This window comes from Guillardia theta (genome assembly GCF_000315625.1).
Source record: "Guillardia theta CCMP2712 unplaced genomic scaffold GUITHscaffold_29, whole genome shotgun sequence".
In the NCBI taxonomy this organism is placed as follows: Eukaryota; class Cryptophyceae; order Pyrenomonadales; family Geminigeraceae; genus Guillardia; species Guillardia theta.
Genome location: NW_005434645.1, coordinates 581033 through 607695, shown reverse-complemented (window position 1 = coordinate 607695; position 26663 = coordinate 581033). Strand labels below are relative to the sequence as shown.

The 26663-nt window shown below is 54.0% G+C and overlaps 9 protein-coding genes across 9 annotated transcripts; 4 read left to right on the top strand and 5 right to left on the bottom strand.

Annotated features, from left to right (window-relative positions):
- Window positions 1-669: 669 nt before the first annotated feature.
- On the top strand, window positions 670-2518 carry GUITHDRAFT_107536 (hypothetical protein; the record flags this gene model as incomplete). The annotated part of the gene is made up of 5 exons (XM_005833686.1): window positions 670-726; window positions 834-2108; window positions 2158-2238; window positions 2284-2386; window positions 2505-2518. 5 exons carry the CDS (start codon window positions 670-672, stop codon window positions 2516-2518), a joined length of 1530 nt encoding a protein of 509 aa, XP_005833743.1.
- A 733-nt stretch (window positions 2519-3251) lies between these two features.
- On the bottom strand, window positions 3252-3749 carry GUITHDRAFT_70455 (hypothetical protein; the record flags this gene model as incomplete). The annotated part of the gene is made up of 1 exon (XM_005833685.1): window positions 3252-3749. One exon carries the CDS (start codon window positions 3747-3749, stop codon window positions 3252-3254), a length of 498 nt encoding a protein of 165 aa, XP_005833742.1.
- Window positions 3750-4597: 848 nt separating this feature from the next.
- On the top strand, window positions 4598-5062 carry GUITHDRAFT_70309 (hypothetical protein; the record flags this gene model as incomplete). Its single annotated transcript, XM_005833684.1, has 1 exon — window positions 4598-5062. A coding segment is annotated over one exon (465 nt), but the record flags the coding sequence as incomplete, so codon positions are not given.
- A 671-nt stretch (window positions 5063-5733) lies between these two features.
- On the bottom strand, window positions 5734-6487 carry GUITHDRAFT_152318 (hypothetical protein). Its single transcript, XM_005833683.1, has one exon. The coding sequence runs from the start codon at window positions 6314-6316 to the stop codon at window positions 5930-5932; it is 387 nt and encodes a 128-aa protein (XP_005833740.1). The 5' UTR covers window positions 6317-6487; the 3' UTR covers window positions 5734-5929.
- Window positions 6488-6943: 456 nt separating this feature from the next.
- GUITHDRAFT_107533 (hypothetical protein) lies at window positions 6944-16351 on the top strand (the record flags this gene model as incomplete). The annotated part of the gene is made up of 42 exons (XM_005833682.1): window positions 6944-7086; window positions 7175-7226; window positions 7280-7327; window positions 7384-7439; window positions 7489-7541; window positions 7588-7643; window positions 7695-7758; window positions 7801-7971; window positions 8027-8074; window positions 8126-8175; window positions 8231-8302; window positions 8351-8404; window positions 8470-8526; window positions 8588-8665; window positions 8715-8780; window positions 8836-8889; window positions 8941-8991; window positions 9048-9110; window positions 9306-9396; window positions 9592-9631; window positions 9685-9730; window positions 9872-9976; window positions 10246-10293; window positions 10429-10487; window positions 10533-10683; window positions 11140-11220; window positions 11458-11500; window positions 12065-12150; window positions 12193-12292; window positions 12861-12905; window positions 13051-13108; window positions 13222-13268; window positions 13476-13532; window positions 13582-13613; window positions 14121-14180; window positions 14226-14431; window positions 14627-14705; window positions 14920-14995; window positions 15420-15470; window positions 15900-15952; window positions 15997-16257; window positions 16304-16351. 42 exons carry the CDS (start codon window positions 6944-6946, stop codon window positions 16349-16351), a joined length of 3159 nt encoding a protein of 1052 aa, XP_005833739.1.
- Window positions 16352-16514: 163 nt separating this feature from the next.
- On the bottom strand, window positions 16515-19455 carry GUITHDRAFT_107532 (hypothetical protein; the record flags this gene model as incomplete). The annotated part of the gene is made up of 9 exons (XM_005833681.1): window positions 16515-16779; window positions 16828-16958; window positions 17007-17084; window positions 17136-17285; window positions 17434-17560; window positions 17610-17762; window positions 17867-18330; window positions 18543-18685; window positions 18861-19455. The coding sequence occupies 9 exons, from the start codon at window positions 19453-19455 to the stop codon at window positions 16515-16517; spliced, it is 2106 nt and encodes a 701-aa protein (XP_005833738.1).
- A 1405-nt stretch (window positions 19456-20860) lies between these two features.
- GUITHDRAFT_107531 (hypothetical protein) lies at window positions 20861-23472 on the top strand (the record flags this gene model as incomplete). Its single annotated transcript, XM_005833680.1, has 8 exons — window positions 20861-20910; window positions 20961-21045; window positions 21097-21135; window positions 21193-21245; window positions 21320-21698; window positions 21760-21826; window positions 22080-22261; window positions 22528-23472. 8 exons carry the CDS (start codon window positions 20861-20863, stop codon window positions 23470-23472), a joined length of 1800 nt encoding a protein of 599 aa, XP_005833737.1.
- A 360-nt stretch (window positions 23473-23832) lies between these two features.
- GUITHDRAFT_152316 (hypothetical protein) lies at window positions 23833-24623 on the bottom strand. The gene is made up of 6 exons (XM_005833679.1): window positions 24543-24623; window positions 24339-24423; window positions 24249-24291; window positions 24088-24204; window positions 23879-23971; window positions 23833-23856 (listed from the first exon to the last, which is right to left on the bottom strand). The coding sequence occupies exons 1-4, from the start codon at window positions 24601-24603 to the stop codon at window positions 24169-24171; spliced, it is 225 nt and encodes a 74-aa protein (XP_005833736.1). The 5' UTR covers window positions 24604-24623; the 3' UTR covers window positions 23833-23856; window positions 23879-23971; window positions 24088-24168.
- A 71-nt stretch (window positions 24624-24694) lies between these two features.
- Window positions 24695-25556, bottom strand: GUITHDRAFT_70452 (hypothetical protein; the record flags this gene model as incomplete). The annotated part of the gene is given in 3 exon segments (XM_005833678.1): window positions 24695-25123; window positions 25135-25246; window positions 25474-25556. Coding segments are annotated over 3 exon segments (624 nt in total), but the record flags the coding sequence as incomplete, so codon positions are not given.
- Window positions 25557-26663: the final 1107 nt, after the last annotated feature.

Below are 26663 nucleotides of genomic sequence, written 5' to 3'. Positions count from 1 at the left end.
CGGGGGGCCCCCGCTGACACTGTACGGTCTGGGCCGGCCGGGCCGGCGCGCGGCGTGCACGGCGCCGGGGGCCGACCACCCAGAACTTGGCCGCGTGCGTCCGATCCGATCCGAGCCGCGATCGGAGTCATCTTAGCCTGGTGACGGGCGGGCCGGGCCCGGCCGCGGTGCGGGCGGCCGCCAGGAAAAACTGTAGTGTAACGGTCGCGGTAATAAAGTATTTTAACGATTCCGAGTTGCTGCCCGATTTAGAGGATGCGGTGATGGCGCCGGCTATGCAGGAAGATGGTAAGTCTGAGGATAGAGCAGCACGGCAGTGCCGGCGAGATGTTAAGTGCGGTGTCACGAGATATCATGAGATGTGGGTGAGGGGGATGCTGCTTTCCTAAGAGAAAGATGTTGCATCACAGCGTTGGTTGTTGCCTCCGGCCTTCATCTGTGATGTTTCATTTTGCAGAGTGGGGATCATCATGAATGTATCTATTTCTTGACGCATACCTGTTTTAGGGCATGCATCCGCTTCAAGCGGATGCGAGCGGACCCCTCTTCTGGGTGGGCTTGCGCTGTTGACAGCTCCTCCTTCAACCAACTCGCTTGTCAAGGATGAACGCAGGTTTCCTGCAGGAGAGGGCCACACTTTGAGAGAAGCAACTGTGACGCAATCTGCACATGGGTTACTCATTGATGGCGAAACAGAAGAGGCTAACTCAGAAGCCTGTTGTGGAGGTGTGGAGAGGACTGCCTACTCCATCCTTGCAAGACTGCCAGCCATCCACACATACACGACTCTTGCTTTCTTCATCTATTTTGGGCATGTTTGGCTGTTGATGCAGAGGCCGGACATCGCAGTCAGCATCGTTGGCTTCTTCATGCTCTATGGAGTCATCCGATTCTGGATCATGTGGGCCAGTGCTTTTCATGGCCTGAACCTGCTGCAGAAGTACGACTCTCGTGCTCCCGACTACTGGCAGAAGCAGAAGAGACCTCTTGGTTCCCTGGACTTCAATGCGGTCTGGCATGCAGTCATTGTTCCCAACTACAAGGAACCGCTCGTGAAGCTCAGGCAGACGCTGGACACTATTGCCTATCAGTCCATCGCCAAGCAGATTGTGGTCTGCATGGCCATGGAGGCCCGAGACCCCAAGGCAAAGGAGACGGCTGAAATCCTCCAGCAGGAGTACGCCCATAAGCTGGGAGGTCTTTGCTATGCCATCCATGAAGTCAAGGAAGGAGAAGTCGCCGGCAAGTCGTCCAACGAGAACTGGGCGGCACGATGCGTCAAGAAGCTGATGGTGGACAGGATGCGTATCAACCCCGACTACATCGTGATCACAACGTGCGATGCTGATACGTTCTTCCATCCGAATCAGTTTGCCTGCCTCACTCATCACTTCATCTGTGACGGGGACAATCGTTATCATCGGTTCTACATCCCAGTGACCAACTTCATGCCAAATGTCTGTCACGTCCCGGGGATCTGCTCCACGAGGTATACAGTGCTGAGCATCGGACGTATGGCGGAACTCGGCTGTCCCATCTCAAACCCTTTTCCCCTCGCCATCTACTCGCTTCCGCTGAGGTTGGCAGAGCGTGCCTGCTACTGGGACCCTTCAGTCATTCCCGAGGACTGGCACATGTACTTCCGCTGCGTGTTTGCCGATCATGGGAAGGTGGCGTGCACAAGGATGATGATCACAGTCGGGACGGAGGCAGTAGAGGGGAAGGGCTACCTCGACACGGTCAAGGAATGCTACGACCAGTCGGTCAGGTGGCAATGGGGAGCCGTCGACTTCGGCTACCTTCTGGTCCAGAGCGTGTGTAATTGGAAGGTGCCGCTAGCCAAGAGGATCTCGCTGCTCTTCACGGCCTACGACCATCATCTGCTGGTGGTTGTGATGTGCGTGGCGCTGATCACAGCTCCCTTCCTCTACGGAAAGATCCCTGTTCTGTTCAACCTCGACTTCATCACCGGGCAGCAGGACCTTGTCGCCCTCAAGGATGTCATGATCTGGACTTGGGTGGTGCACTGTATCTTCCACTACATCTTCATGTGCTTTTCCGACTACTCTCTCCGCACTTCAGTCCTCAAGGATCGGCTCTACTTCGACGTGAGTACTCGGTCGCGAAGCCTGGCGTCCTCCCTGACCCTGTCCGCAGGTTTCGCCCAATCACATGGGAGTTTTCTCGAGAGCTCTGCAGCTGCTCTTGTTCCCTTTCGCTGATTTCTTCTTGTTTGTGGTGAGCAGCTCCTCCCCTCTCCTCTTCCCGCCTGAAGTTCTGCAGGTCCCCACCATCCACGCGCACACCAAGTTGTTCATCTCTTCCAGCTTTAACTATGTCCCTTCCGCCAAGATGGGATGCAGACTAACAGGAGGATCGAAAGCAGGTCATCTCTTGATCCTCTTCTTCCTGCACACATGAGCTCTTCTCTGCCCTTCTTCTCATCCTTCCCTTCTTCTTTCCATCATTATGGTCTTCTCAACGGTTTTCTAATGTTGTGGCAGATGACAAAGTTTGATATGAAGTTCGTCTTTACCCCGAGAAATGCAATGCAGTAGACTGTTTCCGGCAATCTAGCGGCTCATTTACTTGTAATGTTTCAATCTTGAAATATTAGATGTTTGTCTACCGAACTCGTCGTTCACGTGTCACATTATACAAATATCACTATCCCGCCAAAAACTCCCATCTCCTTCTCTCCTTTTTACAGTCTCCCTGATCTCCTCTCCCCAATCTTTCCTACATTTCGCAGCCCTTGCCGCTTACACCCATGCGATGAGGAAGGGAGAGGCTGGTCAAAACGGAGGCCAACCGAGAAGCTTGGGGCCGACGCCTTTGGCCGTCAAACACAGGCGGGAGCTGCTCAAAAGGATCAGCAGGGAGGAGCATCAGAAAGGAGTCGAGGGGAGGCGGAGGGAGGAAGGCGAGACAGCAGCTGTCACCTCCTTATTTTGCTCTCCATCTCTGTCCAGTTGACGCTGTAAAGCGTGAGTTTGTGTATCACAGGAAGTGTCAAGTTACCTTTTGTCAGTGCGGTCAAAGCCGTTGTATCGAATGTCCTGCAATGAGAGGTGAGAGGAGCAAGCAGCAGGGTGAGAGGAGGACGAGAATGTTGAGTGTGATGTCAGCAGGAGATACAGCGAGAGGAGGTTGAACAAGCAAAGGGAATAACAGCAAGGTAGCCAAGGAAAGAGGCGTATGATGGAGGAAAGTGATGAGAGGTGAGGGAGAATGAGAGGACAAGTGCAAAGTCAGGAAGGGAAGGGAGGAGGAAGGGGATGGAAGGAGGAGGGGGATGGAAGGAGGAGGGGGATGGAAGAGGGGAGGGGATGGAAGGAGGGGGGAATCGGACGAGGAGGGAGTACCAGGACGAAGTCTTTCGGGAAATCATTGCGCAAGTTCTGGCATATGGCCTGCAAGCCGCTGTTTCCTATGTTGTTCCAGTAGAGATTGATCTGCTTCAGGTTCTTGTTGCTCGTCAGCACCTGCGCGATCGCCGTCGCTCCCTCGCTCCCAACGCCGTTGTTCTTCAGGTTCAGCTCCTCCAGCGCGGGGTCGTCCTTGCCCGTCTCTGGCGTGAGAGCAGCGGCGAGGACCTGGGCTCCCTTCATGTGGATGTGGTTGTTCTCCAAGATGAGCCTCTTGACGGTCTTGGACTGCTTGATCACCTTGGCAAGCTGCTCGCACTCGTCGTCTCCGATGCCGTTGTAGCTCAAGTTGATCTCCACTGTTGTCTTGATGCTCGACATGACGTCTCCGAGCTTGTCCTGCACTGAGTTCTGAAGCTGCCACCCCGTCATGTCCATGGTCTGCTTCCATTTTGAGTTGTCCTCCAACAGATCCTCCAGCTTGCGGTGGGGAGGGACCCAGTAGACCTTCTTCTTGGACCAGAAGATCCCCATGGCGGATGAACGACGCAGCCTCCTCCTCCTCCTCCTCCTTAGACCCTCAAGACCTCAACGCGCATGATGGCCAGAATTCAATGATGCTGAAGACAAAGCACCGTCAGATACCTTTGACAGCACATTATGATCAAGAGGCAAACGTTCATTGCCCTCTCCTCCACCCCTCTCCTCCTGCTGCACATACCATGCTGACTATTACTCTCATGCGCTCCCGTCCTCGTCGCAGTCACCGCAGTCAGATCTTTGTCCTCTTCCCTCCCCCCCCCTTCTACATATTCGCCAAATCTGGCTGATGGAAGCCAGAAAGGCAGCAATAAATTATTAGAACACTAAATACCTTGAAGCAAAAGTACTATGGAGGGCAGCGCGAGAAAAGACCAGACGTCGCAAACGACGGGGCAGGACCATGGCGTATCAAGGCCCATGATAGCGCATGCACATCGATGGCGAAGGCGAGGACCCTACTCTCTGCTCTTCTTCTCGCAAGCCATGGCCTTGCTGGAGTGCTGCCCTCCCATCATGACCAGGTGCGACTCATCCCGCTCCGACAAGCTGAGCAAAGCTCGGGCCCCACGAAAATTTCGCTGCAGGGGAGCGTGTCCGGATCAGGAGGTGCAGACTACCCGCACAAGGCTAGCAGAGTGAGGAGCAGGGAATCAGATCCGAACTACTTCCGCATCGATAGTCTTTGCATGGCGGCAACCTATGAGAACCTGACCACCATCGAGGAGCTTGTAAAGAGCGGGGTGGACGTGAACGGCTGTACGCACTTCATCAACAAGACGCCATTGCAATGCGCCGCTGAGGCAGGGAGAGTCCTTTCCACCCTCAAGCTGGTCTCGCTAGGAGCTGATGTGAACCTGCCGGACGAGGAGGGCTTCACGGCGTTGCATTTCGCGTGCTTCATGCGTCGCGACGAGGTGGTCAAGACGCTCCTGGAGCTGGAAGCTGATCCCAACGCCGCAGGAGCCTCTGGTCATCGTCCAATACACTTTGCTGCTATGTCTGGGAGCGTCGACATGGTCAAAAGACTCCAGGAGGCAGGGGCAGACGTGCATGCCATTGCCGACAGCGGGATGTATATGAATGCTTCGGCTCTGTCATGGGCACGCTTGAACAAGCAGGAGGAAGTCGTTGAATACTTGGAGAGCCTGGGAGTAGAAGATCCATTGCTAGCAGAGCAAGGCTCGGAAGAGACGGATGAGGATGGGATACGCTTTCCCCTCATCGAGAGAGCCTCTGACCCCGAGCTCGATCGGCTGTTCCAAGAGCACGGGTTGGAGTGCTCCAAGACCGACTTCATGCCCGATTATGAAGACTTTGAGAAGCTGAATGCCTCTGCTGCTGAGCAGAACATCGACCTCAAAGTCACACTGAAACTCCCGCAAGGAGCCGTTGGGGAGCTTGGCTCGTGGTACGGGATCAACGAGACGTGCGTTGAGAGACTTGAGCGGGGCGAGTGGGAGGGCCTGGACCTCAGGCCTCGTGGTGTTTATGAGGCATTTGGAATGATTCCGAAGAGAAATTTTAATGCAAGCTTGTCAGACGATCCTCCTGCTGGTCGAAATTTGACCATCAAAATGTCTGAGTTCTACGATGAGCAGGAGGAATGGAGATGGTTGGTTACATATCCCCAGGAGCGGAGACTCTCAAAGTTCATCAACAACCTGACCTCTCTTGCTCTTTTCAACGAATCGATTTCGACAGGGAAATTGGTCGAGCGCATTTCTTGTTTTGAAGAATACCTCAACACCCAGCTAATGGATAGCCTTCTGCATAGCAATCCACGCGGGAAACATCGGGCATCATCGGGTGAGGGGCGGGCAAGAAAGAGGGTAAGGTTTTCATAATTCTTTGTAAACTAGAAAAGAGCCAGCCAAGACGAGTCGCTAGCAGATATGATACGATGAACTGGTGAACACCTCAACTGTTCTGGCGTAACGGGAGACCAGCCATGAGGTCTGTTCCCAAGAAAGCTGCATGCTCACTGGGATTAATCAATTGCAGCCAGAATAACAGTCTGGTCACACTGCTCCCAACCAGGTCCTGACGAGATTGACGGACCCCTGTTCCTTTAAATCAGCTTCTTCTCCATCAAGGTGCGGAAGCCATGTCCTCACGACAGCAGGTGCTGTTCCCGCCCCTTCTTTCTGGGACTGTACTCGAGACTTGAGGTTGTCCAGTGAGCTTGATGCATCGGACAGTGAGAACTCTGCTCCAGTGGTCTTGCACTGAGCTGTTATATCCATGAAGTTCATGTTCTTTAGATGACCTTGCAGTTCCTTCACTGAGTTGCATGCTTCTATCAACCGTTTGGTCGAGTTGTTCAGCGATTTTGAAGCGAATGATAGCTGGGCTGAAAGAGAATCTTCGCTAGATAACCCCGGCTGGCAGGCGGCGCCATCCAACATGGCTGGTTGCAATTCGAAGAAAACTAACAGGGGACGCTGTGGCAACACAGCCAGCTCACACGAGGACAAGACACTAGCTTGAATACGCCAGACCCCAGCAGCTCAAACAAGTAACAATACACTCAGCTTGTGCAGACGCCAAGAAGCAGTAGTACAACGCAACCGCGACTGAAAAAAAAAGAGCTGTTAGTGACCAGTGTGGGGAGGAGGAGAAGAAAATAATCAATCAGAGAGGAGAGAAGAAGAGGACTTGAAGGACAGTGAGCAGCAGACACTAGGAGCTGAGATCTGCATGAGGGAAGCTCCTGCCGACCCGAAAGGAGAGGAACGGAAAGCCTGGTTCCACGTGGGAGGAGGCTGGGAGGGGGGAGGAGCAGGGACGGAGGGGTGGTCTTGACCAGTAAAATATCCACGACACCTCCGGTGGGTCCTTTCGGTTGAACTGCAATCGAGATCAAAGAGCCCGCCTCAGCTGCTTAAGTGATAATCGGGCCCGCCTAGGCTAAACACGGATTCATACTAATTCTTTTCTTATATATATTGAGTAATGTTTCTCTACACCCCCATCGCTAGTCCTCCGATTCCCATGGCAGGCGGGGGTTGAAGCAGGGGAGAGGGAGGGGCCGCATGATGGTGGCATGCGATGAAGAGAAGGCAATAGTGGAGGTCGATGTCTTTTATTTGATGGAGACGTGGCGAGGCAATGCCGATGACGTAGACGAGCTTCAGTTCAATGAGGTGGTCGTCGTAGATGATTTGTCATTGAGAGTGTAGCACGCTTTGAAAACAGCCTCTGCATCGTGGGCAACATAAAAGAACTGATGCTGATCTTCGTTCTCCGCTGACTTAACCTTAAAGGACCATGTCCAACAGCTCAAGAGAACTGGATGGAAAGAAAAAAGACACAACAGTATGATCTTTGTTGCTTTGGTATGCGGAATTGTATCTAAAATCTGTCCCAAGGCGAGGACATCAACGCTGAACAACTTCCTGAAGAACCCCCCTGTGCAGGTTGATAATTTTTGTCTTCCCTCCCAATCTTTCATGTTTGAATTCGGTTCGTGCAGGACACGAAAGCCAGAGGCAGTAAGATGATGACTGCCAACGAAGCTCTGAACCCAATGTTGTCTGTCGTGCCTGTTCTGCCTCAATCTTCTCACTCACCATGCTAGCTCCGGAGGGCTCATGAAGGGAGTCGCGTACATGACGCCACAGCTGATGCGAGGTTTGTAGCCCTGCAAGTCCCAACGATCCGTGAGTTTGTGGTTTAGCATCGTACCAGAAGCAGTCAGAATCCGAAGATTCATTGCCCGAGTGGGAGGGAGAGGTTGCAAGTGGCATTATCATCTCACTTCCTGCTTGTGACACTGTCCCTCAGGTGTTGGTCCTGAAGCCAGCAACCAACACCATGGTGCGGGAACACAGCGTGACCAGTTCAGATGGTAATAACTATCGGGCAGGTGTCAGCGCAGTTGACCTTGAAGGCGGACAAGTTAATGGTCAAGAGATCGCAAGAGAGCAAGTCGACGTCGAAAGTTTGCAAAATGATGCACACGTGATCGCGTCTAAGACGGCGCAGGTGCAGACAACTCACCTGGTAGAAGTGATAACGGTCTCTGCCGCCCCAGCCAAGAGGTCCGACATGTCGGAGAACGGTAGCGGCAACAAGCGTATCCTTGATAGAGGGAAGACATCGACCATTATGGACAGGATTCATCATCACGCTCTCTTTGATATCCAACAGTAGCATGAGCTTCGGTAACCCCGTGCCCCTTCCGGTTTCCCTTCAGCGACTGATGGAGGTTGCAGCGGTGAACTCCGAGGACGAGGCCATCGACTGGTTGCGACTCATCAACCAGGTCTGCTGATCCTCTTGTCGCCGCATGAGAAGGATGGGGATGACACCGATGGCAGCGGATGAAGAGCGTCCGCCTGTACTCCGACTCTCTCAAGGAGGGGAACCTCCTCAAGCGATCGCGCCACGGAGTGAGCAGATGCTGTTGCCCCTGTTGACGCTGACTCGTCCTCTCGCAGATGTGGGCAGCCCGATGGTTCGTCCTCAAGAACGGACAGCTCTTCTACTTCAAGGTTGCTCCACTCGTCTCGTCTCCTCTCCAGTCCTCGCTCCTCACATTGCGACGACTTTCTCGCAGCACAACCTAGAGGCCGGGGAAGGAAGCACCCCAGCTGAGAGGCTCCTTCTTGACAAGGTGAGAAACGTTTGATTCTTTTCCATCTTTTTCGTTGGCTGATAGCGATGCGGCACGTCAGGACGACAAGAGTATCAACCTTGGCGAGGTTGTGTTTGCGCAAGTGTGCTCGGAGGAGAACCATCCCTTCTGCCTCCGGGTCTGCTCGCTGATGGCAGATGTGCCGACGGAAGTGACGTCAGGTGCAGCTGCAGACAAGTCGAGACAGCAAGCAGCATGGAAGGCACATCGTGCTGGATGCAGCGGATGCTGAGGTGACGGAGGGTGGCGGGCAGTCGGCGGTGAGAGCTGAGGGGTCATGGCATGCAGCGAGTGCGAGCTTGGCTGGAGACGATTCAGAGCTGCATGAGAGACATCAAGGAGGTCTGTTGAACTGCGTCAATGTCTTCACGTGAAAGCTCCTGTTATTCCTAGGTGTATGCTTGGGGGGATGCTCAGAACAATCAGCTCGGGATGCGAGCCAAGGTTGTGATTGCGTCGCAGTTGTATTTCACTCCAAACATGCTGATGTGTCTTTGCAGACTGCAAAGATTGTGCAGTTTCCTACAGCTGTGCAAGCTTTTCTTGATACCAACGTCGTTCAAGTACGTAGAGCTCTGTCGTCTGCGGCTCTCCCCTTTCCTGCATCATCTGTCGTGTTTTGATGTTTCATCTCTCCTCGCTCACTGATTATTTCTCATCTCTCCTTCTCTGTATTGTCTCCTTGTGCCTACAATCTTTCTCACTTGTCCGTTCTCTGCTCCTCTCCCCTTGCTTTCTCCCCTCACACGCATGACTAGGTCGCCTGCGGCTCATCCTCAGGCACGGCTCTCATGGGCGATGGCTCGGTCTACACATGGGGAGTTGGCACAGGAGGCAGGCTGGGCCATGGTGACGAATTTTCCCGGAATGGTAATGAAGGAGAAGAGTGCAATTGGAATGAGAAAGAGGAAGAGAAGGAGAGGAGAGAGGAGAGAGGAGAGAGGAGAGAGGAGAGAGGGGAGAGGGGAGAGGGGAGGAGGGGAGAGGGGAGAGAGGAGGGAGGAGAGGAGGAGAGGAGAGATGGAGAATTGAAAGTTGCTTCAGAACCTTGTGCTGTCTCCTACCTCTCGGGATCTTCAGTGAGGTCTGTGATAAGAATCTGTTTGACTTGTTTTTGTAACCCGTGGCGCTTCGCAGGCAGATAGCAGTCTCAGACTTCGCGTCAATGGCAGTCACGGACAAGGTTAACATTGCTCCCCATTGCCCCCTCCCTGCTCCTCCTCTCGTCTGTTTCTCCTCTTCCTTGTTCTTTCATAGAGCTAGCGTGCCGTACCTTCTTTCCCCTCCTCCCCCTCCTATTCCTTCCTCCTCACGTGGACTTCAGGGTGACCTATACGTATGGGGAGACATCTCGTGGGCGTCGGACGGCAAGAGGTCATATGGTTGGATCCCCCTGCTCGTCTTGGAGCTCTCGCATCGCGTCTGGGAGGTCTCGATTGCCTCTCCTTCCAACTTCCGCCTCCTCTCCCCCCACTCCCCCCCCCCCCTCTTCTTCCAACTTCCGCCTCCTCCCCGCCCCACCCCCCAACCCCCCTCCGACTTTGCCCTTACCCATTTGCACCATTTTCTCTCTCTCGCATTGGTATTCTTGAATCTTCTTCGCTCAATTTTGCCGCCCTTACGTCTTCTTTTTTGAACTGTCTGTCATTCCCTCACCTCTCGATTTCTTGCTTGCTCAACTTTCTGTTTGTCTTCCAGGCTTCTCTCGGACCCCATCATGCTGCTGTCGTCACCTACACAGGCCAAGTAAGCTCCTGCTCCCTCCTCCTTTTATTTCCAGTCTCCTTCTTCCTTCAGTTCCTCCAGCCACCTTCCTCCTCCCCGTCCTACTGCCTTCACTTCCTCTTTCCTTTGTCTCCTCCAGCATGTAACCAGTTGCAGGTCTACACGTGGGGCCTCAACTTCACTGGTCAGCTCGGGCTGGGCGATACGCTTGACAGGTGAGCGAGTCAGGGAGAGGTGACTTAGAAGAGGAGGTCGGGCAGAAGGAAGGAGCAGGAGCAGGGGCAGGAGCAGGAGCAGGAGCAGGAGCAGGAGCAGGAGCAGGAGCAGGAGCAGGAGCAGAAGCAGGAGCAGGAGCAGGAGCAGGAGCAGGAGCAGGAGCAGGAGCAGGAGCAGGAGCAGGAGGCTATGGTGGTGGGAAAGGGAAAGTAGCAGCGAGAGAGCAATGTCGCAGAACTCACACGAAGTCTTCCTCAGAGCCTCTCCAACCCTCGTCACCTTTCACGGCCTGCGAGGGAGAGCATGGACGGTGATAGATGCTGACCCGACCCCCTCCTATCCACACATACCCCCTCCTTTCCCCTTCCTTTCCCTCCTCCATTCCTATCCCCGTAACTTTATTTTTTCAACTATGTACCGCTCTTTTCATTCTTGCTCCCCCACCTTTCCTTTGCTTCCTCGAACTTTCCGTCTCTCTGCTTATCTCCTTCCTTCTCCCCCCCTTCGTTCGATCTTCTTCCGTGTTCTTCTCCTCCTCTTTCCACCTTCTCCCATGCTCTCCTCCCCTTGCTTCTATCTTCTTCCATGCTCTCCCTCTCCCTCCTCGCCCTCCTTCTCTCCCGCGTCCTTCGCTTCTCATCTTGGCTTCAGATAAGCTGCGGCACGTGGCACACGGCGGCTGTCACCGAGTATGGACAAGTTGTTACCTGGGGAACGGGAGACCAAGGACAGGTAAGAGGAAGAAGAATGAGGCGACGACTACGATGATGATGATTATGATGATGATTATGATGATGATTATGATGATGATGGAGAGGATAATGATGATTGAGATGATGATGATGACGACGACGAATATTGTGATGATGACGGGTATCGGGTTTATACGAAGATAGTTTGTTCTTTTTTTTTTAGTCTCAAACTTTCTTTGCTCATCTTCATCCTCATTCTTCTCACTTATTTGGTCAGGTCGGTCATGGAGACAAGAGCACGTGTTTGTCACCCAAGGCTGGTACACCCCCACCTGCTTTCCCAGCTGTCATGCTCACTTGTCAAAGTCCTCGGTTTCCGTAAACACCAAGACGACATTGAAGGAGAAGAGCCTGTCTGCCAGGTCCTGCCCAGCTCATCACCAGCACCCCTGCTGACCTTCCATTCTCTAGATCGCCTGTGCGCAAACGCACTCGATGGCCCTGACAGTGAAGGGAGATGTGTTTGTGTGGGGCAAGGAACGTTTACTGCAAGTAGATGCTCTCGAGTCTGACGAGCAGAGCAGGGGGAGGAGGGGCAGCTGGGGTTGGGGCCCAGCAAGTTGTCATCCTACCAGCCAGCCTGTGTGTCAGGTGCGGAAGGCGGAGGGCTGTGGGGATATTTAGGGCTCCTTGGGATATTTACTAGCTTCTTCCCTTTCTCGCTTCTCCCCCCCTTTGTTTTTATTGTCTGGCTCGGGCCCACCTCTGACTTTCTCGCTGCTGCTGCTGCTGCTGCTGCTTCTCCTTCTCCTTGCGCTCCTTTTGCTGCTTATCTCCTCCCCTCCTCCTCCTCCCCTTGCTCCTCGTCATCGTTATCTCCTTAGGTCTCAAGGACATCGTGGGCATTTCGTGCGCGCAGACTCACTCGGCAGCGATCAACAAGTTCGGGCAGCTCTACACGTGGGGGCTGGTAAAGTCTTGCCATGCTGAGCAGGGAGTGACGTGGCGGCAGGGGACAGCGCTGGGGCAGGAGGCGGAGGAGAACGAGAAAGAAAGGAAGAAGAAAGAGGAGAAGGAGCCAGAGATGAAGAACGCTTCCGAGCCGAAGCTGGGTGAGGAACGGGGGGGAGAGAAGGCAGAGGCAGAGGTAGAGGTAGAGGTAGAAATTGAAGTAGGTGGTAAGGTTCGCGAGCAGGATGAGGAGACTAGAGGACAGAACATTGTCAAGTGGAGAGGAGAGGAAAAGAGAAGGAAGGGATTAGATAACCAGGAGAAGATATGTACGAAGTCGCTTATTTCCTTCTCTCATTTACTGATTCTTTTTCTCGCTCTGCCTGCCTGCCTGCCTGCCTGCCTGCCTGCCTGCCTGCCTGCCTGCCTGCCTCTTTCTCAGTTTCACGCCTCGCAAATCGAGTGGAGAGGATCTCGTGTGCTCGAGGTTACTGCATGGCCATCTGCTCCAAGCATCCTCTATCCTCTGGCAGCGACGTTCCTCCTCCTCCTGGTGACTTTTCCATCTCTACTCATTATTTTTCCCCTTTGCTCATTCTTCATTCACTTCCTTTGCTTTTGATTTCTCAATCTTCCGTTCCCCCCACAACCTCCAACGAGTTTCCTCTTCTTGTTCCTCTCCTTTTGTCTCTGGCCTCCTTACCTGCTGTCTTGACGTCTCTCTATCAGGCATGGGAGATCAGTCAGCTGAGCTCTCCCTCATCCTCGAGTCGGGTAAACTCCCTTTTATTGCTGTTCCTGCTCCTGCTCCCGCTCCCCGGCTCCTGCTGCTAATCCTGCTCCTGCTCCTGCTGCTAATCCTGCTCCAGCTCCTTGTGCAAAATGTGCTTTACCTACATCTTATGCTGATGTTTGTCAGCATCCGCCCTAGCAGCAGCTGGAACGATTTCGAAGAGAGAGCTGGAGGAGCAGAAGAGGTTTGAAAGGAAGGAGGAAGAGAAGGAGGATAGGGGGGGGGGGGGGAGAGGGATGAATGAAGGGGTGGAGGAGGACACAGAGCGGGGAATGAAGCATGATTTTTCTTGTGCAGACAAGTTTTTCAGTCTAAGATTGCAACCTGGATGTTTTCACAATCTGGTACGTTTGATGATCGTGACTATGAAGCTGGAGTTATACTTTGTTATTGTTCTTTTTGGTGATGGTGATGGTGATGGTGATGAGGACGAGGATGAGGATGGTGTTTATGGTAGTAATGATGGTGACGATATTGTTATGGTTGTCAACGACAATGATACCAGATGATCACATGCATGAATTGTTTTTCATTCCTCACTTTGGTTCCAGGACATCGCAATCTGCCGGAAATGACGATTTGCAACTACTCAGACAATATCAGCAAAGGTTTGACCTGGATGCCATCAACTTTGTTCTTGAGCTTGTAATTTCTCAGAGAGCGAAAGCTTCTCCTCCTCTTCAAACAATGTATCTGCATGATCGATTCGACGTGTAGGAGATGACTGGTTTGCAGAATGCTCAAAGAAAAGTGAGAAGTGAAACCCCCGAGATCAATCTTGCAGGTTCAGAGAGCCTCGAGATCTCAGCATTTGCTGATAGTCGTTGCAGACTTTTTGAATCACAAACCGTCTTCCAACTCACATGTAAAGACCTGCTTTCACTGATCTCTGTTTCTCTCTTTGTCTTTGTCTTTGTCTTTGTCTTTGTCTTTGTCTTTCTCTGGCACTTTCTTTCTCTTGGTGTTGAATTTTGGAGTCTTTGCCTGGTTTACTTAGCCTTTCTGTCTTTCCCCTGTTCCCGCTCTCGTCTCTATCCCTACCCCCCCCCCCCCCTCCTTCTATTTGTTGTCCTCGTCTTCTTGTCTCCTCTCCTCTCCTCTCCGCTCCTCTCCTCTCCTCTCCTCTCCTCACCTTCCCTCTCCTCACCTCACCTCCCCTCTTCTCCTTCATCTCTTCTTACCTCACATCACAGCAGACTTCAAAGTCCCTCCAAGACCAGCTTGAGGCGCAGCTTACCTCCATCCGCATTCATTGCGTGAGCAACGACTCTTGTCTTGGTCCTCTCCTGATCGGACGTTAGCTCGACCAACTGCAGGAGGACCAGAAAGTTTTGTCCGCACTGGCACGAGAAACTCTGGCAGGAACCAGGAAGGGCGATGCTCTTCACGCTGCTCCGACCTCGTCTCCTGCTCTTTCCCCTTCTTCCATCTCTTCCCCTCCCCTCTCCCCCCTCCGCGCTGACAAGAAGCTCAATCTTCCGAAATGGATGAGCGCAACTTGGGAGAGGTAAGGGCAAGTTATGATCCTCTTCCTCCTATCCATTGCTTTCCTAGCCCTTGACCTGCTCCTGCTCCTACTGTTGCTGCTCCTCCTGCAGCTCCTGCTTCTTCTCGTGCTCCTCCTGCTCCTGCTGTTTTCTTGCTCCTGCTGCTTCTCCTCTCCGTCATTTCTCTTTCATCTTCTCCTCACGAATCCTCATAGGGTGGAGGCCCAAGAAGAGTTCAACCTCTCCGAGCTTGACGGCTCTGTCCTCCCCGCCAGTCGTCTCGCCTTTGAGCAGGTGAGTCCCTCGCCTCCAGCTCTCCCCCTCCCCTCGATTGTTCGTCTTGTCATGGTGGATCAAACTTTCCTTCCTCCTCTGTCGAAGCTTGGGCTCCGTGCTCCTCTTCCGTTTCCCCTCCTACCTCCTCCTCCCCCTCTCGGTTCCTCTTCCTCTTCCTCTTCCTCTTCCTCTTCCTCTTCCTCTTCCCATTTTCCTTCTCACACGCCAACAGGAAAAGCAGAACAACGAGCTCTCTGCTGTGTGTGCCGAGGCTGATGCGATGTTCACTCCTGCCAGCTCCGTGGACGGTGATCTTGTTGCGAGCTTGTCCTTCCTGTCTCTCTGCTTTACTCTCTAGTTTCTTGCTCCCTGTACCTCCTGCTCCCTTTTTTCCTCTTTCCTGTTTCCATCTCCCTCTTCCCTCCTTGCTCGTGCTCTTGCTCGTATAACCTCCCTTCCTTTCTTCTCCCTTCGGACACTTCCTCAAATGTCTGACATACTCCTCAAGACTCCTCAAGCAGCAGACGATACAGGGATGACACAACAGCAGCGGATAATGGTAGTCTTCTACTCCTCCTGCCTGCTCCTCCAAACTCCCACCTCCCATCTCCTTTCTCTTCCTTCCTCCTCTAATCTCCTCCGCTCTCCTACCCCATCATGTTTCCTATCCCAGACTTGCTTGTTCTGCTGCTGATCAAATATTGATTGCTTACTTGTTTTCTTTTTCAACAGAGTCGACGAGCAGCAAACCCGAAAAGGGCAACAATGGAGAAGCCGAGATTGGTATATTTCTCCTATTCTTATTCCTCGTCCTCGTCCTCGTCCTCGTCCTCGTCCTCGTTCTTCCTCCTGTCTCGTTTCTCGTCCTCCGCCCCTACCTCCTCGTTTCCTCTCTCTCCTATCTTCTTCTCTGCTTGGCTCCCTCTCACACACCCTTATCGCACTTTGTCTCCTCTTACTGTCGTTTCTTGTCGAGCAGGCGGAAGTTTTGCGAGCATGACAGAGACAAGCTCAGCTGATTACAACGGAAAAGAGGTTTGCTTCCTACCCTCTCCTCCCTTCCCTCTGCTCCTCGCTCCTTCCTCTGTTCCGTCCTCTTCTCTTTCCATCCCCGCTCCTGTCCTGTCCTGTCCTGTCCTGTCCTGTCCTCCCCACTCCTCTACTTCGCCTTCTCTCTGCCTCTCTCATCTCATGACAACATCACGTTAGCAGGAGGCTTCCTTCAGCAGTCGCAAGAGAGCTCGGAAGACTCCCACACAGAGACGGTCAGACAGGAGGAGGCGGAGCCTTGCAATGACGCTGATGCCAGGAGACGCACAAGCACGTGGATGAAGAGGATGACGAGGAGCAGGAGGGAGAGGCGAAGGGGGAGAGCGCGGGGCAGGTGCAGGAGGAGGAGCAGGAGCAGCAGGAGAAGGAGCAACAACAGGACACAAACCAGGAGCAGGAGCAGGAGCAGGAGCAGGAGCAGGAGCAGGAGCAGGAGCAGGAGCAGAGGAATGGATTGGTGAAAGGGGAGGAGGGGCATGAATCGCATTCAGCCGAGCAAGAGGCGCAACGAAACGATGAGGTGAACGAGTGACATGGGTTGCGTCACGATGACTTTGACGGAGCAGAATAACGGAGCTGCGAAGGGAGAGGAGGAGGAGGAGAGCTTGCAGTGACATAAAGTAATGGTCCCATGATTTCCGATGAACTGTTTGTGCATGAGACAAACTGGAGAGATCAAAGTGGAAGCTGGGGAAGGAGAGTGGAGGGAGAGAGGGAGGGAGCAGAGGAGGGAGGGAGGGAGGGAAGGAAATGGAAGAGCATCTAGTTGTTTGCTATTTACTGGTGGGTGGTGCGGAGCTTGACCCCGCTAACCTCTAGGAGGAGGTCTCCTCGCGTTACCCGATCCTCGTCCTCTACCCCAAGGCCGTTCGCCGGCAGCAGCGAGACCTTCTGGAGCTTCTGCTGGGACCGGAGGGCAAGGCTGAGCTGTTGGACTGCAGCCGGGGGAAGCGACTCATTCACATACCACATGCGGCAAGTTGACACGTCCTGGGCGTCCAGCTCGAACTCAATCATGTCATCCACTGCTGCCTCGATCATCCTGCGATACCAGCAGAGCGTCAGCTGGAACCATCCTCGGCCTCCTCACCTCATCGCGTCCTCGCAGCAGTTTGCGGCCTCCGTGTCCATGAGGGCGACGAAGGACCAGCAGGACGCAAGCATGCCGCAGCTCAGGCTCAGCATCCCTTCCCTACTCTCCCTCGAGACGAACTTTTCAGCCTGCCACCCTGGTGAGAGCCCAGCAGACAACCAGCTGGGAACGTCTACCAGGCTCCCGCGGGCCAGCGAGGTGGTGAAGGCAGCCACCTGCAACTCGACCAGCGCCCCTCGTGGGAGACTTGAAACCTAAAATGTAGCTGGGAATGAGCTGGGGTGCCAGTAGAGGAGGGGAAAGACCTCAATGAAGCTGGTGATGGGGCGGGCGAAGTCGGAGGAGAGAGACTCGTGGAGGACCTGCTGGGCTCGTAGGGCGCTCGAGACGTCAACCATGTAGACAGAGTTCTTGAAGATGAGCCGGTTTGCGGAATCACACTCGGACAAGATTGCCTGAGGTTGAAGGTCAGCTTGAAGAAGGGAGAGGAGGAAGAAGGAGAAGTGAGTTGGAGGAAACGAGGGTGAGAAGAGGAGAAGGAAAGCGAAGGGGGAGGACGAAAATAGAGACAACGAGGAGGAGAGGGATATGCATGGTACTGACTTCCAAGTTTCTCAGGCACTGATAGATTTGAGCCTCTGGGTCTGAACCCTCCAACGTCATGCTCGCCGGCTCAAGAGCGATCTGCCCGCTGACATGGACAATCTTGCCTTGGATAGTCTTGGCTTGACTGGAGGGCAGGGTTGTCAAACGCAAACATGACTGACAGACCAGCCTACCTGTACGGCCCGATGTTGCAGGGCGCCCAATGTGAGATGCTCTGCACGTGCAATGTTGTCTGTGTGCAATCGTTGGCACAAATCTCGATCATGATACGATCTCCTCCTCTCCCCGACAGCGGGAGGCCGACGCACATCCGAGCTGCTGGACATCTGCCAAGGGTATGTCAGGTGGGGGAAGGATGTACTACCTCGTGCTCTATCGACACTCCTCTCCCCTCAGTCCTCCATGCTTGCTCCTCGCCTCTATCTCTTACCTCAATGGGAAAACATTACTGTAGACTTTGTTCACATCTGCAAAGTTTGACATGTCGTGGAGGTACAGAGAGACAAAAGAGACGCTGGAGAAGTCAAGCTTTCTCCGCTTCATCTCGTCCTGCAACAACCCCAGCAGAGCTCGCATCTCTTCTTGTACGGACATGTTGTTGTCGTCCCGCCCGTTCATCTCCGCCTTGGTCTCGCTCGACAGCAGCGAGAACGCCGGGATGTAGTGCGTCATGTCCTTGTGCTCGACGGTCTGCGGCACCACAACACGCCGAGCGTTCTCTGAGTCAATCCTCAGGTTTCTGTCCTCCATCAGCTCATCTGAGACGATCACGATGTCGGGAGCTGCTGCTGCCCTTCCCTCTGTCTTGCTGACCAGGTGCCACCTGACAAACTTGAGGTACGCGACAGGCGCGTAGTGATCCTCCTGATGCATGATAGTTCTTGTTTCGTCCACCTGAACAATCGCAAAAGGTCTTCAGAACAAAACGAGAGGGGGGAGGAGGAGGAGCAGGAACAGGTGGAAAGAGGAGGAGGAGGAAAGGAAAGGAGGAGAAGGAAGAAGAGGAAGAGGAGGAAGAGGAGAAGGAAGAGGAGAAGGATAAGATGAGGAAAAAGACGAAGAGAAAAGAGGAATAGAAAAAAGGTGATATTGGTCGAGGCTTGTACCACAATCTTGCTCTTGAACAGAGGGCAATCGAGGGTGAATGTTTCATACTCTCCTCCCTCGCCGCAGATATGACAGCCGTAGTCAGCATTCAGCTTCAACAAGGTGCTCCGAGCAGCTGCAAGAGTCTGTCCCAGGTGACGATCTGGCCCAGGAGTCATCAAGAGAAGAGGAGGTGGTGGGAGTGAGAACGAGGGAAAGTTGTATGTGTTCTTTTCCAGCTGGGGGGGAGGGAGGAAGGGAGATATTCAGTGGGGATGGGAGGTAGGCAGGCAGGGAGGAAGCGCAACAAGGAACAACGAGTTAAGAATTCTCCTCACCCGGATGCAATCCGATGCATGCGATCTTAATCAATATCGCCTCTATGTCGCTTTCTATAATCTCATCCAGCAGCTCCTTCTGGTCGCTCTGCCATAAGTACGCCAGCGAAGTCAGCCCCAGTCGCATGCAGACAGTCTCGACGCGGATCCTCTGGTAGTTGGACAAGATGGCTCCTGATGCCACGGCGTTGATGGAAGGGTTCTCGCTCTTAACAAACTTGAGCAGCTTGTACAGCTCCTCGACCTCGTCCCCTTCCGTCTGCTCGTACTGCAGCTCGAGGTTCAATGAACGGTCTTTCTTGATTGGCCGGCGATACATGGGCAGCTGCATGCACGCCGAGAGGCTCTCGACCGCGTCATGCCCAACGGTCTGATACATGAAAGAGTCGATCTCATCCTCCTCTCCCTCCGGGAAAAGGTTGGCCAGCGCTACTATCTTGTGACCTTGCTGCTCGCAGCGAATCATGTTCATGGTGCTGTCCTTGCCCCCGCTCACAAGAGCGACAACGTTGAACTTGCTTGACATGGCTTGAGAAGGATACGTTGATAACAGCGCTGCAGTCACGACGAGCCTGCCAGCCACCAGCAGCAACATGGTCAGAAGCGCTTGCGGGACGAGTGTACACACCTGATGGGGGCCGATAGCGGGAAGACGACGATTGTGTAGACGAGACGGCAAGGATACAGTGTTCTTACCCAATCAACTCCATTCCTCCTCCCTCGACCTCGCTGAAGATACTCGATGCTCCGCACACGATGCCTCTCCCCTTCGAAACATCTCCTGAAGGGAGCGTTTCAGGAGTGGTTTTTCCAAAACACATCCTTTGGGTTCCTTAAAATAATATAGATATTACAAATGGATAAATATAGATCTTACAATGTCAATGTGTTTTAAAAATAATGTATAGATAAGCATACAATATGTTTTTGAATTGTTCTGGTACCAGCAACTCGCCAAAGTTTTACGAAAAGTTGAAATCTCAAAAAACCTCAACTGAGTTCAGTGAACGGTTGGCACCGCACTCAAGTCCGGGCCCGGCCCGTGCAGGCTGAGACTCGAACGACACGCGTACCCGTGGTACCGTTGATCACGAGTAAAGAAGATCACGAGGCTCCGCGGCTCGAGGAGCCTCCGAGAGTCGAGGTGGCTTGACCCTGACACTTCAGTCAGTGATTGTCCTCGTACTGATTTTTCACTTAACTTTGAGTAAAGAAGATTAGGACCGCCGGTAGTACTAAGACGGTCGCCCGCGGCCGGGCCCGGGCAATCCCGCGGGCCGGGCCGGCCGAACGGAGCCGGGGCGGCCTGCCCGGTTCGGAGTCGGGTAACGTGACCAGCGTACTCCCCGGAACCGTTGAACGGTTCCGACTGACTCAGTGAGTTCCGAGCCCGGCCCCCGGACGGGGGCGGGACTGACTCCCGGGCCTCTGGCGACGGCCCGGTGACTGGCCGGGCCGCCGGCCGCCCGCGGCCACCAGGCCGAAGTTGCCGCTTTTAGAACCGTCTCATTTCAACGGAAGGTAACGAGCAGTTTCATATTGTAACGGGCTGGTTGTGACATGGTAGTTCCCCGAAACAGCGAAACTTGCATTTGAGAAGTTGGACGTGGACGAGGGAGGTGGCGTGAGGAGGAGAGAAGCAGGAGGCGTCATGCTCGAGGGGACATCAAGCTTGAAAGACACTCGTTTCACATAGGAGCCCGTCTGCTTTCGTCTGATTGGATGAAAACCCCTGCAGGGATTTACAGCAAGTTGTGAAATCGTCGTAAGTTTTGTTGAAAACCTGCACGAAATTGTCGCAATGTCGCTGGTGCACATGCTGAATGTGTTGGATCTTTCGATTTCGTATCCGCTGATCCTCTAGATCTGTATGTTGACGGATTTCGCAACCCTCAAATTTGACTTGTCCTGGGACGATCGTCAACGATGTGTTTATTGTTGGAACGTAACGCTAACTTTCAATTGGGAATCAGGTTGCATTCTCCCAGGTACCTGCTGGTATGGAGGAGGTGAAGAACCAGGGCACGCGCCATGGTGCAGACGGAGACAGGTCGTGTTGTTGTGCTGTGCACTGTTCCAGAAGCTTCTCACTCGAAGCAGCTTGTCTTACCAGGCAGGAGCTCTCAGGGAGCATCATGCCGAGCATCACGGACCCGTGCTTGACAACGAGCATGTGCTCGGAAATGTGAATCCTTTCGCATGTTGAGGCTTCGGCTTGTAATTGAGTGCTTGCCAGATCATAGACGAGCAGCCAGTCAAAGAGAAGATAAGCCTCGTGCAGGCAGAGACGAGGAGGTCGATGTCTTAGAGGACTGATGATCTCGCTCTGCAGGGTGGCATTGTCTTCTTCAAGAGTTGCTTCGGCGTTGGGATCCTTGGCATGCCGTGAGAGGAGGAGGGTGGAGAAGAGGGGCAGGATGGAGGAGAGGAGGACAAGCGTGTGATTGAGTATGCTGCAGGTTTGCGTTCCGCAACTCCGGGGTAACTGCGGGGATCATCGCGTGTTTCATTGTCGCTGTCACCACCAACATCGCTACCAAGTTGTTGGTGTGGACGAAGAGAGAGATGGTCAAGATCCACGGGGAGCATGTAGCAAGTATCCCTCACATAGCAGCTGTGATCTCTCCAGGGTTAGGAGAAAAATGGGCCAACCTTGTTGTCATACTATGCCAACTGGGCACTTGCATAGCATACAATATCTTCCTTGGCGTCTCTTTCACCGCCATCGTTGAGGAGTTGTATCCCACCCACAACTATGCTGAGATGCAGACGCGAGGGTACAACCCCTACGTGTTCTTCGTGCTGTGCAACACGATGCTGTTCTGTCTGCTGGTGCAGGTGGGTAGCAATCAAGTCTGCTGGTGGTTGACGCACAAACACTAACGTGTGTTTTCGCCAGTTCAAAGATTTTGCCCGCATGGCTCCTCTGCTGATCTTTGCGCAAGGGGCGATGATGACCGCAATGGGTGAGCCCGAGCACGAGGACGAGAGCCGGGATGAGGATGGGGAAGAGGAAGAGGAAGAGGAGGGGCAGTAGGTGGCAGAGGTAGGTGAAGAGTTGATGAAAGTTGCTTTCATAGACTAGAAATGGTATCGAAAGAGAATTGAACAACAAGAGTGGTCACAACACGAGGAATAAGGAAGGAGAACAGGAAGAACAGGAAGAAGGGGAAGAGGACGAGGGGAACATCCAGGGAGCTCTGATCACTTTTTTCTCAGCTCTTGTGATAGCTCATGGACTCGTTCACCCGTCTGTCTGCGATCGAGACGCAGACACCCAGGTGTTCTGCCGGGTGCACTGGGAGGCAAGGTGGCAAACGTTTCCGATCTTTGTTGGGATCGCCGTGTTTGCCATGGAGGGGATACCGACGATTTTGGCGATAGAAGACTCCCTCGAACGGGTGAGACTGTCGATGATTCTGATGGTTAAGAGTTTGCGATGGTGCCTAGCTCTGGAATCGATGCGTTCAATGATGTCGTGTCCCCCCCAACCTCCCTCCCTCCCTTTTTCTTCTCCCCCCACAACTTGCTGTACCTGCTCCTGCTTCTGCCCCTGTCCCTGGTTCCCCACCAGCCCTCTTCTTTCCCTGATCATCATCATCATCATCATCATCATCATCATCATCATCAAAGTCATGGCCGTCCTCATCAACTTACACTCCTGCAGCCAGAGCTGTTCGAGCGGATGTTCGACATCACGCAGACTCTCGTCACTGTCGTGTTCATCGGCTTCGGGGTCATGGGCTACTGGCTCTACGGCGACAACACCAGGAGTGTTATCACCCTCAACATCCACGGGCTGTGGGGAATCTCAGTCAAGATGCTCATGGTGGTCGTGATCTTCTTTTCCTACCCCCTCCAGTTCTTCCCCGTCGCTCAGATCTTCTCCAAGGTAGCGCAGAAGTTTGCAGCCTCGCCCATGGCCAGGAGGTGGTCGACTGTTTTGGGTTTATCAGGATCAGAGGTAGGGGGAGGAGCAGGTGAAGTCGGAGCGGGAGCGAGCAAGGACGGAGAGGCGGACGTTGAGATCTCAGATCGTCTCCTGAGCATCTTCAAGGTCCTTGGGGTCCTGGTCACAGGCCTGATCGCCCTCTGCGTGCCTCACTTCGGCCACGTCCTCTCCATCCTCGGCTCAGTCACCTTCTCCGCCATCACCTACCTCATCCCCCCCATCCTCTACCTCAAGGCAAGGCAGGGCTCCCACCACTTCCAGATGGTCCTCCTCTCCTTCCTCCTCATCCTCTTCGGCCTGTCGGTCACCGCCGTGGGCCTGTGGAGCAACTTCATGGGAGCTGACGTGTGGAAGCACGAGATCGAGAAGGCGCCGCCCCGGGCCGGCAGCTCGGAGGCGCTGCAGGCGCATCACATCTACAAGCAGGCGGAGGGGCTGATCAAGAAGTCGTCGGCAGAGGCGAACAAGTTGGAGGAGGAGGAGAGGAGCAAGTGGAACATGGGTCGCAAGGGAAAGCTGGAGAACAGCTGGACTAAGAAGCCGGAGGAGGCATGGAAGCGTAAATGGATTCCCCACCCTGAGGTGAGGCAGGATGAGGAGGGAGGCAGGAAGGCAGTGAGAGTAGGAGAGTGTGGGGGCAGGAAGAGAGATGAGCGATAGAGAGCTCGAATGTAAGGGGGCAAAGGTGAAGAGTGCCGTAGGCAAGAGAAAGATCTAGAGCATGAGGAGGATTGAGATGGTCAAAAGCAGGAGGAGGGACATGGAGGAGAGAGGAGGGAGAGGTAGAGGTAGAGGTAGAGGAGAACTTGCTCTCTTGGTCCTTAGCTGCACACAACAGGTACCCGTGAACAAGCTAAATCAAGACAAGACCTTCTATAAGACTGCTGAGAGCGTCGGGACAATGGAAGGTGCCGCCTTGCCCTGCTGGGATCCTCCCTTCCTCTGCCTGGATCGCTCACCCTGCCCTGCAGGTCTGGTGAAGGAGAAGCAGTGGAAGAAGTTCGTCCCCTGGCCGAAATCCTCCGTCCTCCATCCTGCGAGCAATACGTCCAAGTCGTCGCTTCGCTTTCCTCCTCCCCCTTCTCCTCTCCCTTCTCCCCATGCATCCCATGTATCATCCCACCCGTCCAATGCAGCTACTCGACCTCCCACGAAGCAGGTTCCCTCTCTTCCTCTCCGCTCCTCGGTCCCTCCTCTTGTTCAGAGCCCTCCTCTCTTTCCAATGCTCTCCTCCTCTTCACGTCTGCTCGTCGCTGACGCGAAGGTCATGGGTAGCGGTCGCACTGGTCAAATGCTGATAGCTATGCCATTCGTCGCCTGCAGAAGACTTGGAAGACGAAGAATGCGCCGGCCGTCTTATCTCCTTCCTCCTCGACCTCTTCTCACACACAGGTTGAGTGCAAGGATGGCGGCCCGCCACTTGACGCTCTTCACAGGGCTCGAGCCGCAAATCCATTGCTCCTCCTCCTCCTCTCTCCGGTGAGCCTGAGGCTTCGACTCTCGTCCTCTCCTCAACGAGTCTGTAGGCAAAGGCTGGCAGGTGCCGAAACTGATCTTTCATCGACATGGAGCAAGCAAGACAAGAGAGCAGCAGAAGAAAGACGCTCTGAGGTCTTGTTGCATCTCTCGCTCTTTCTTTCACGTTCCATTTCCTTCACTCTTCCCTTCCTCGCCAAGTTGTTTTCCTCATCGTCCTTTTTACCATCCGCCGGCATCTCATGCTATCGCAGGAAACTTTTGCGTATGAAGGCAGATAGCAATTCGAGGAATACGCAGACAATTGCCAGGCATGGAATATAATGACACTCCGCATCTCTCTTCCTTTTCCCTCCCTCCCTCCCTCCTTCTTCTTCCTCCTTCCCTCCTTGTCGCAACAGCAACTTCAACCATTGAAGCGGCTTTCGAGGTAAGGAGGAGGGGAGGAATCCAGCACCTCGGGGTGAAGCTGGAGATAGTCCCTTATGGTTGTCTTCCTGTCGACGAGGAAAGTCTCGTCCAAGAAGCTTCTCTCCGCTTCCTCTCCTCCTTTGCGGCAGGCAAGGATACAGTGTCGCAGGTAGATCCATGCTGGCTCCAGCCCCGACCTCTCTCCCCACCCCCACACCAGCGGCACTTTGAGCTTCCTCCTCGTCTCCTCGGGGATGGAAGAGTCGTCGTTGGCGAGGCATAAGACCCCCTCCCTCCTTCCCTCCCCTCTGATGTCTGTGAACGTCGCTATCCCGAACTGATACTCCTGCTCCCGCTCCACAAAGCTCTGCCTCTGCTTGCCGTCCATGTCCACCTGCACCAGCTCAGCCGCCTTCCCTTCCAGCTGCGCCTCACCTCGAACGCGGCAGCAGTCAGCTGATGCCCTAGTGCGGGCTCCACTGAGAGAGACGCGAAGCGCAGCGTCGTCGATGGGTCGATGATGCCTTGTTGGATGAGGAAGTTGTGTCTGAGAAAGACTGAGAGATGAAAGGGGAGCAGAAGTCGAGTGAGCAGAAAGAGAGGGAGAGCGAGGAGAGCGAGGAAGAGAAGAAAGGTGAGGCAGCAGAGTCTGAAGCGTTGTGGAGACGGAGAAGGCTGCAGCAGGAGCGAAGCGGATGGAGCAGGACAGGAGCAGGTGGCGGGGGAGCAGGACAGGAGCCGAGCAGCAGCGAGAAGGCAGGAAGAAGGAGCTACGGGTGAGCGAAGACTCGGCGATGGTCCTGCACCCGCACGAGTCGAAAGTCACGAAGATGAGGAAACGTTAATCTTGCGCTCCTCTCTGCATGCCCTTAAGAAACATCCTACTATTCTCCTCCTCTTGCCTGATAAAAGCGCTCCGTAGGCCAAGATGGTTACTCGCCCGTCCTTAAGATACTGGGGCCCCACGTGTAAGCTGTGCAGCACTAGAAGAAGCAGGAGGAGCAGCTGCCAACGCCTCCGCAGGAGGTGGAGAAGGAGAAGGAGGAATGGGAGGAGGGGAAGGAAAGGAACGAAAGGGCAGCAACAACTGCAGGAGGAGGAATAGAAGGAGGAAGTAGAGAAGGAGGAGAAGGAGGGACGAAGAGGAGCAGGAGTAATAGCAACAGCAACAGCAACAGCAACAGCAACAGCAACAGCAGAAAAATCAGAAGCATGAGGACGAGCACCACCATCAGCAGAATGATATCTCATTCGCACCATGTTCGCTGACTCCTCGGCCGTCGCCATGGCAAGTGTAGAGGTGAGATGAAACCCCCTGCTGAGAGGCAAGGATGTGAACTTGAGGAGGTTGACGCCTACCAGGAGACTGAAGCTGCTCCCCTTGGCCCTCATGCACGTGAGACAAGGAGGCAGTGACGTGAGGAGGAGAGCGAGGGAGGAGCGAGGGAGGAGCGAGGAGGGAGGTAGGACAAACTGAAAGAGAGAAAATACCAGGCCCGCATCAGGTCATTGAGATGCGGCTGGTGGGAAATGCCAGAAGGTGCAAGGACGAGGGATGGAATGTGACCGCCGTGATAGGGGGTTGGCAGCTGGAGGAGGAGGAGGAGGAGGAGGAGGAGGAGGAGGAGGAGGAGGAGGAGGTGGTGGTGGTGGTCTTGCAATCAGTTCATCAAAGTCATCGTGTTGTGCACGGAGCTGTTTAGCCTCTAATCGAAGCTCCGCTTCCCGTTTCATCATCGCTCCCATCGCCTGATCAAATGATGCATCATCTATTCTCCATTACAAACTCTGCTCACTCGGCATACCGTCTCACACGTTCTTGCTCTGTTGGTAAGTTGCTTGATCTGCTTTTCCAGCACCTCACACTTCTTCTCTAGCTCATTGTAGCTTTGGGACTTTGCGTTGAGCAACATCGTAACGTTGTTTACGGCATTTTCCGCCTGTTGTAGCCGATACCTGCACTC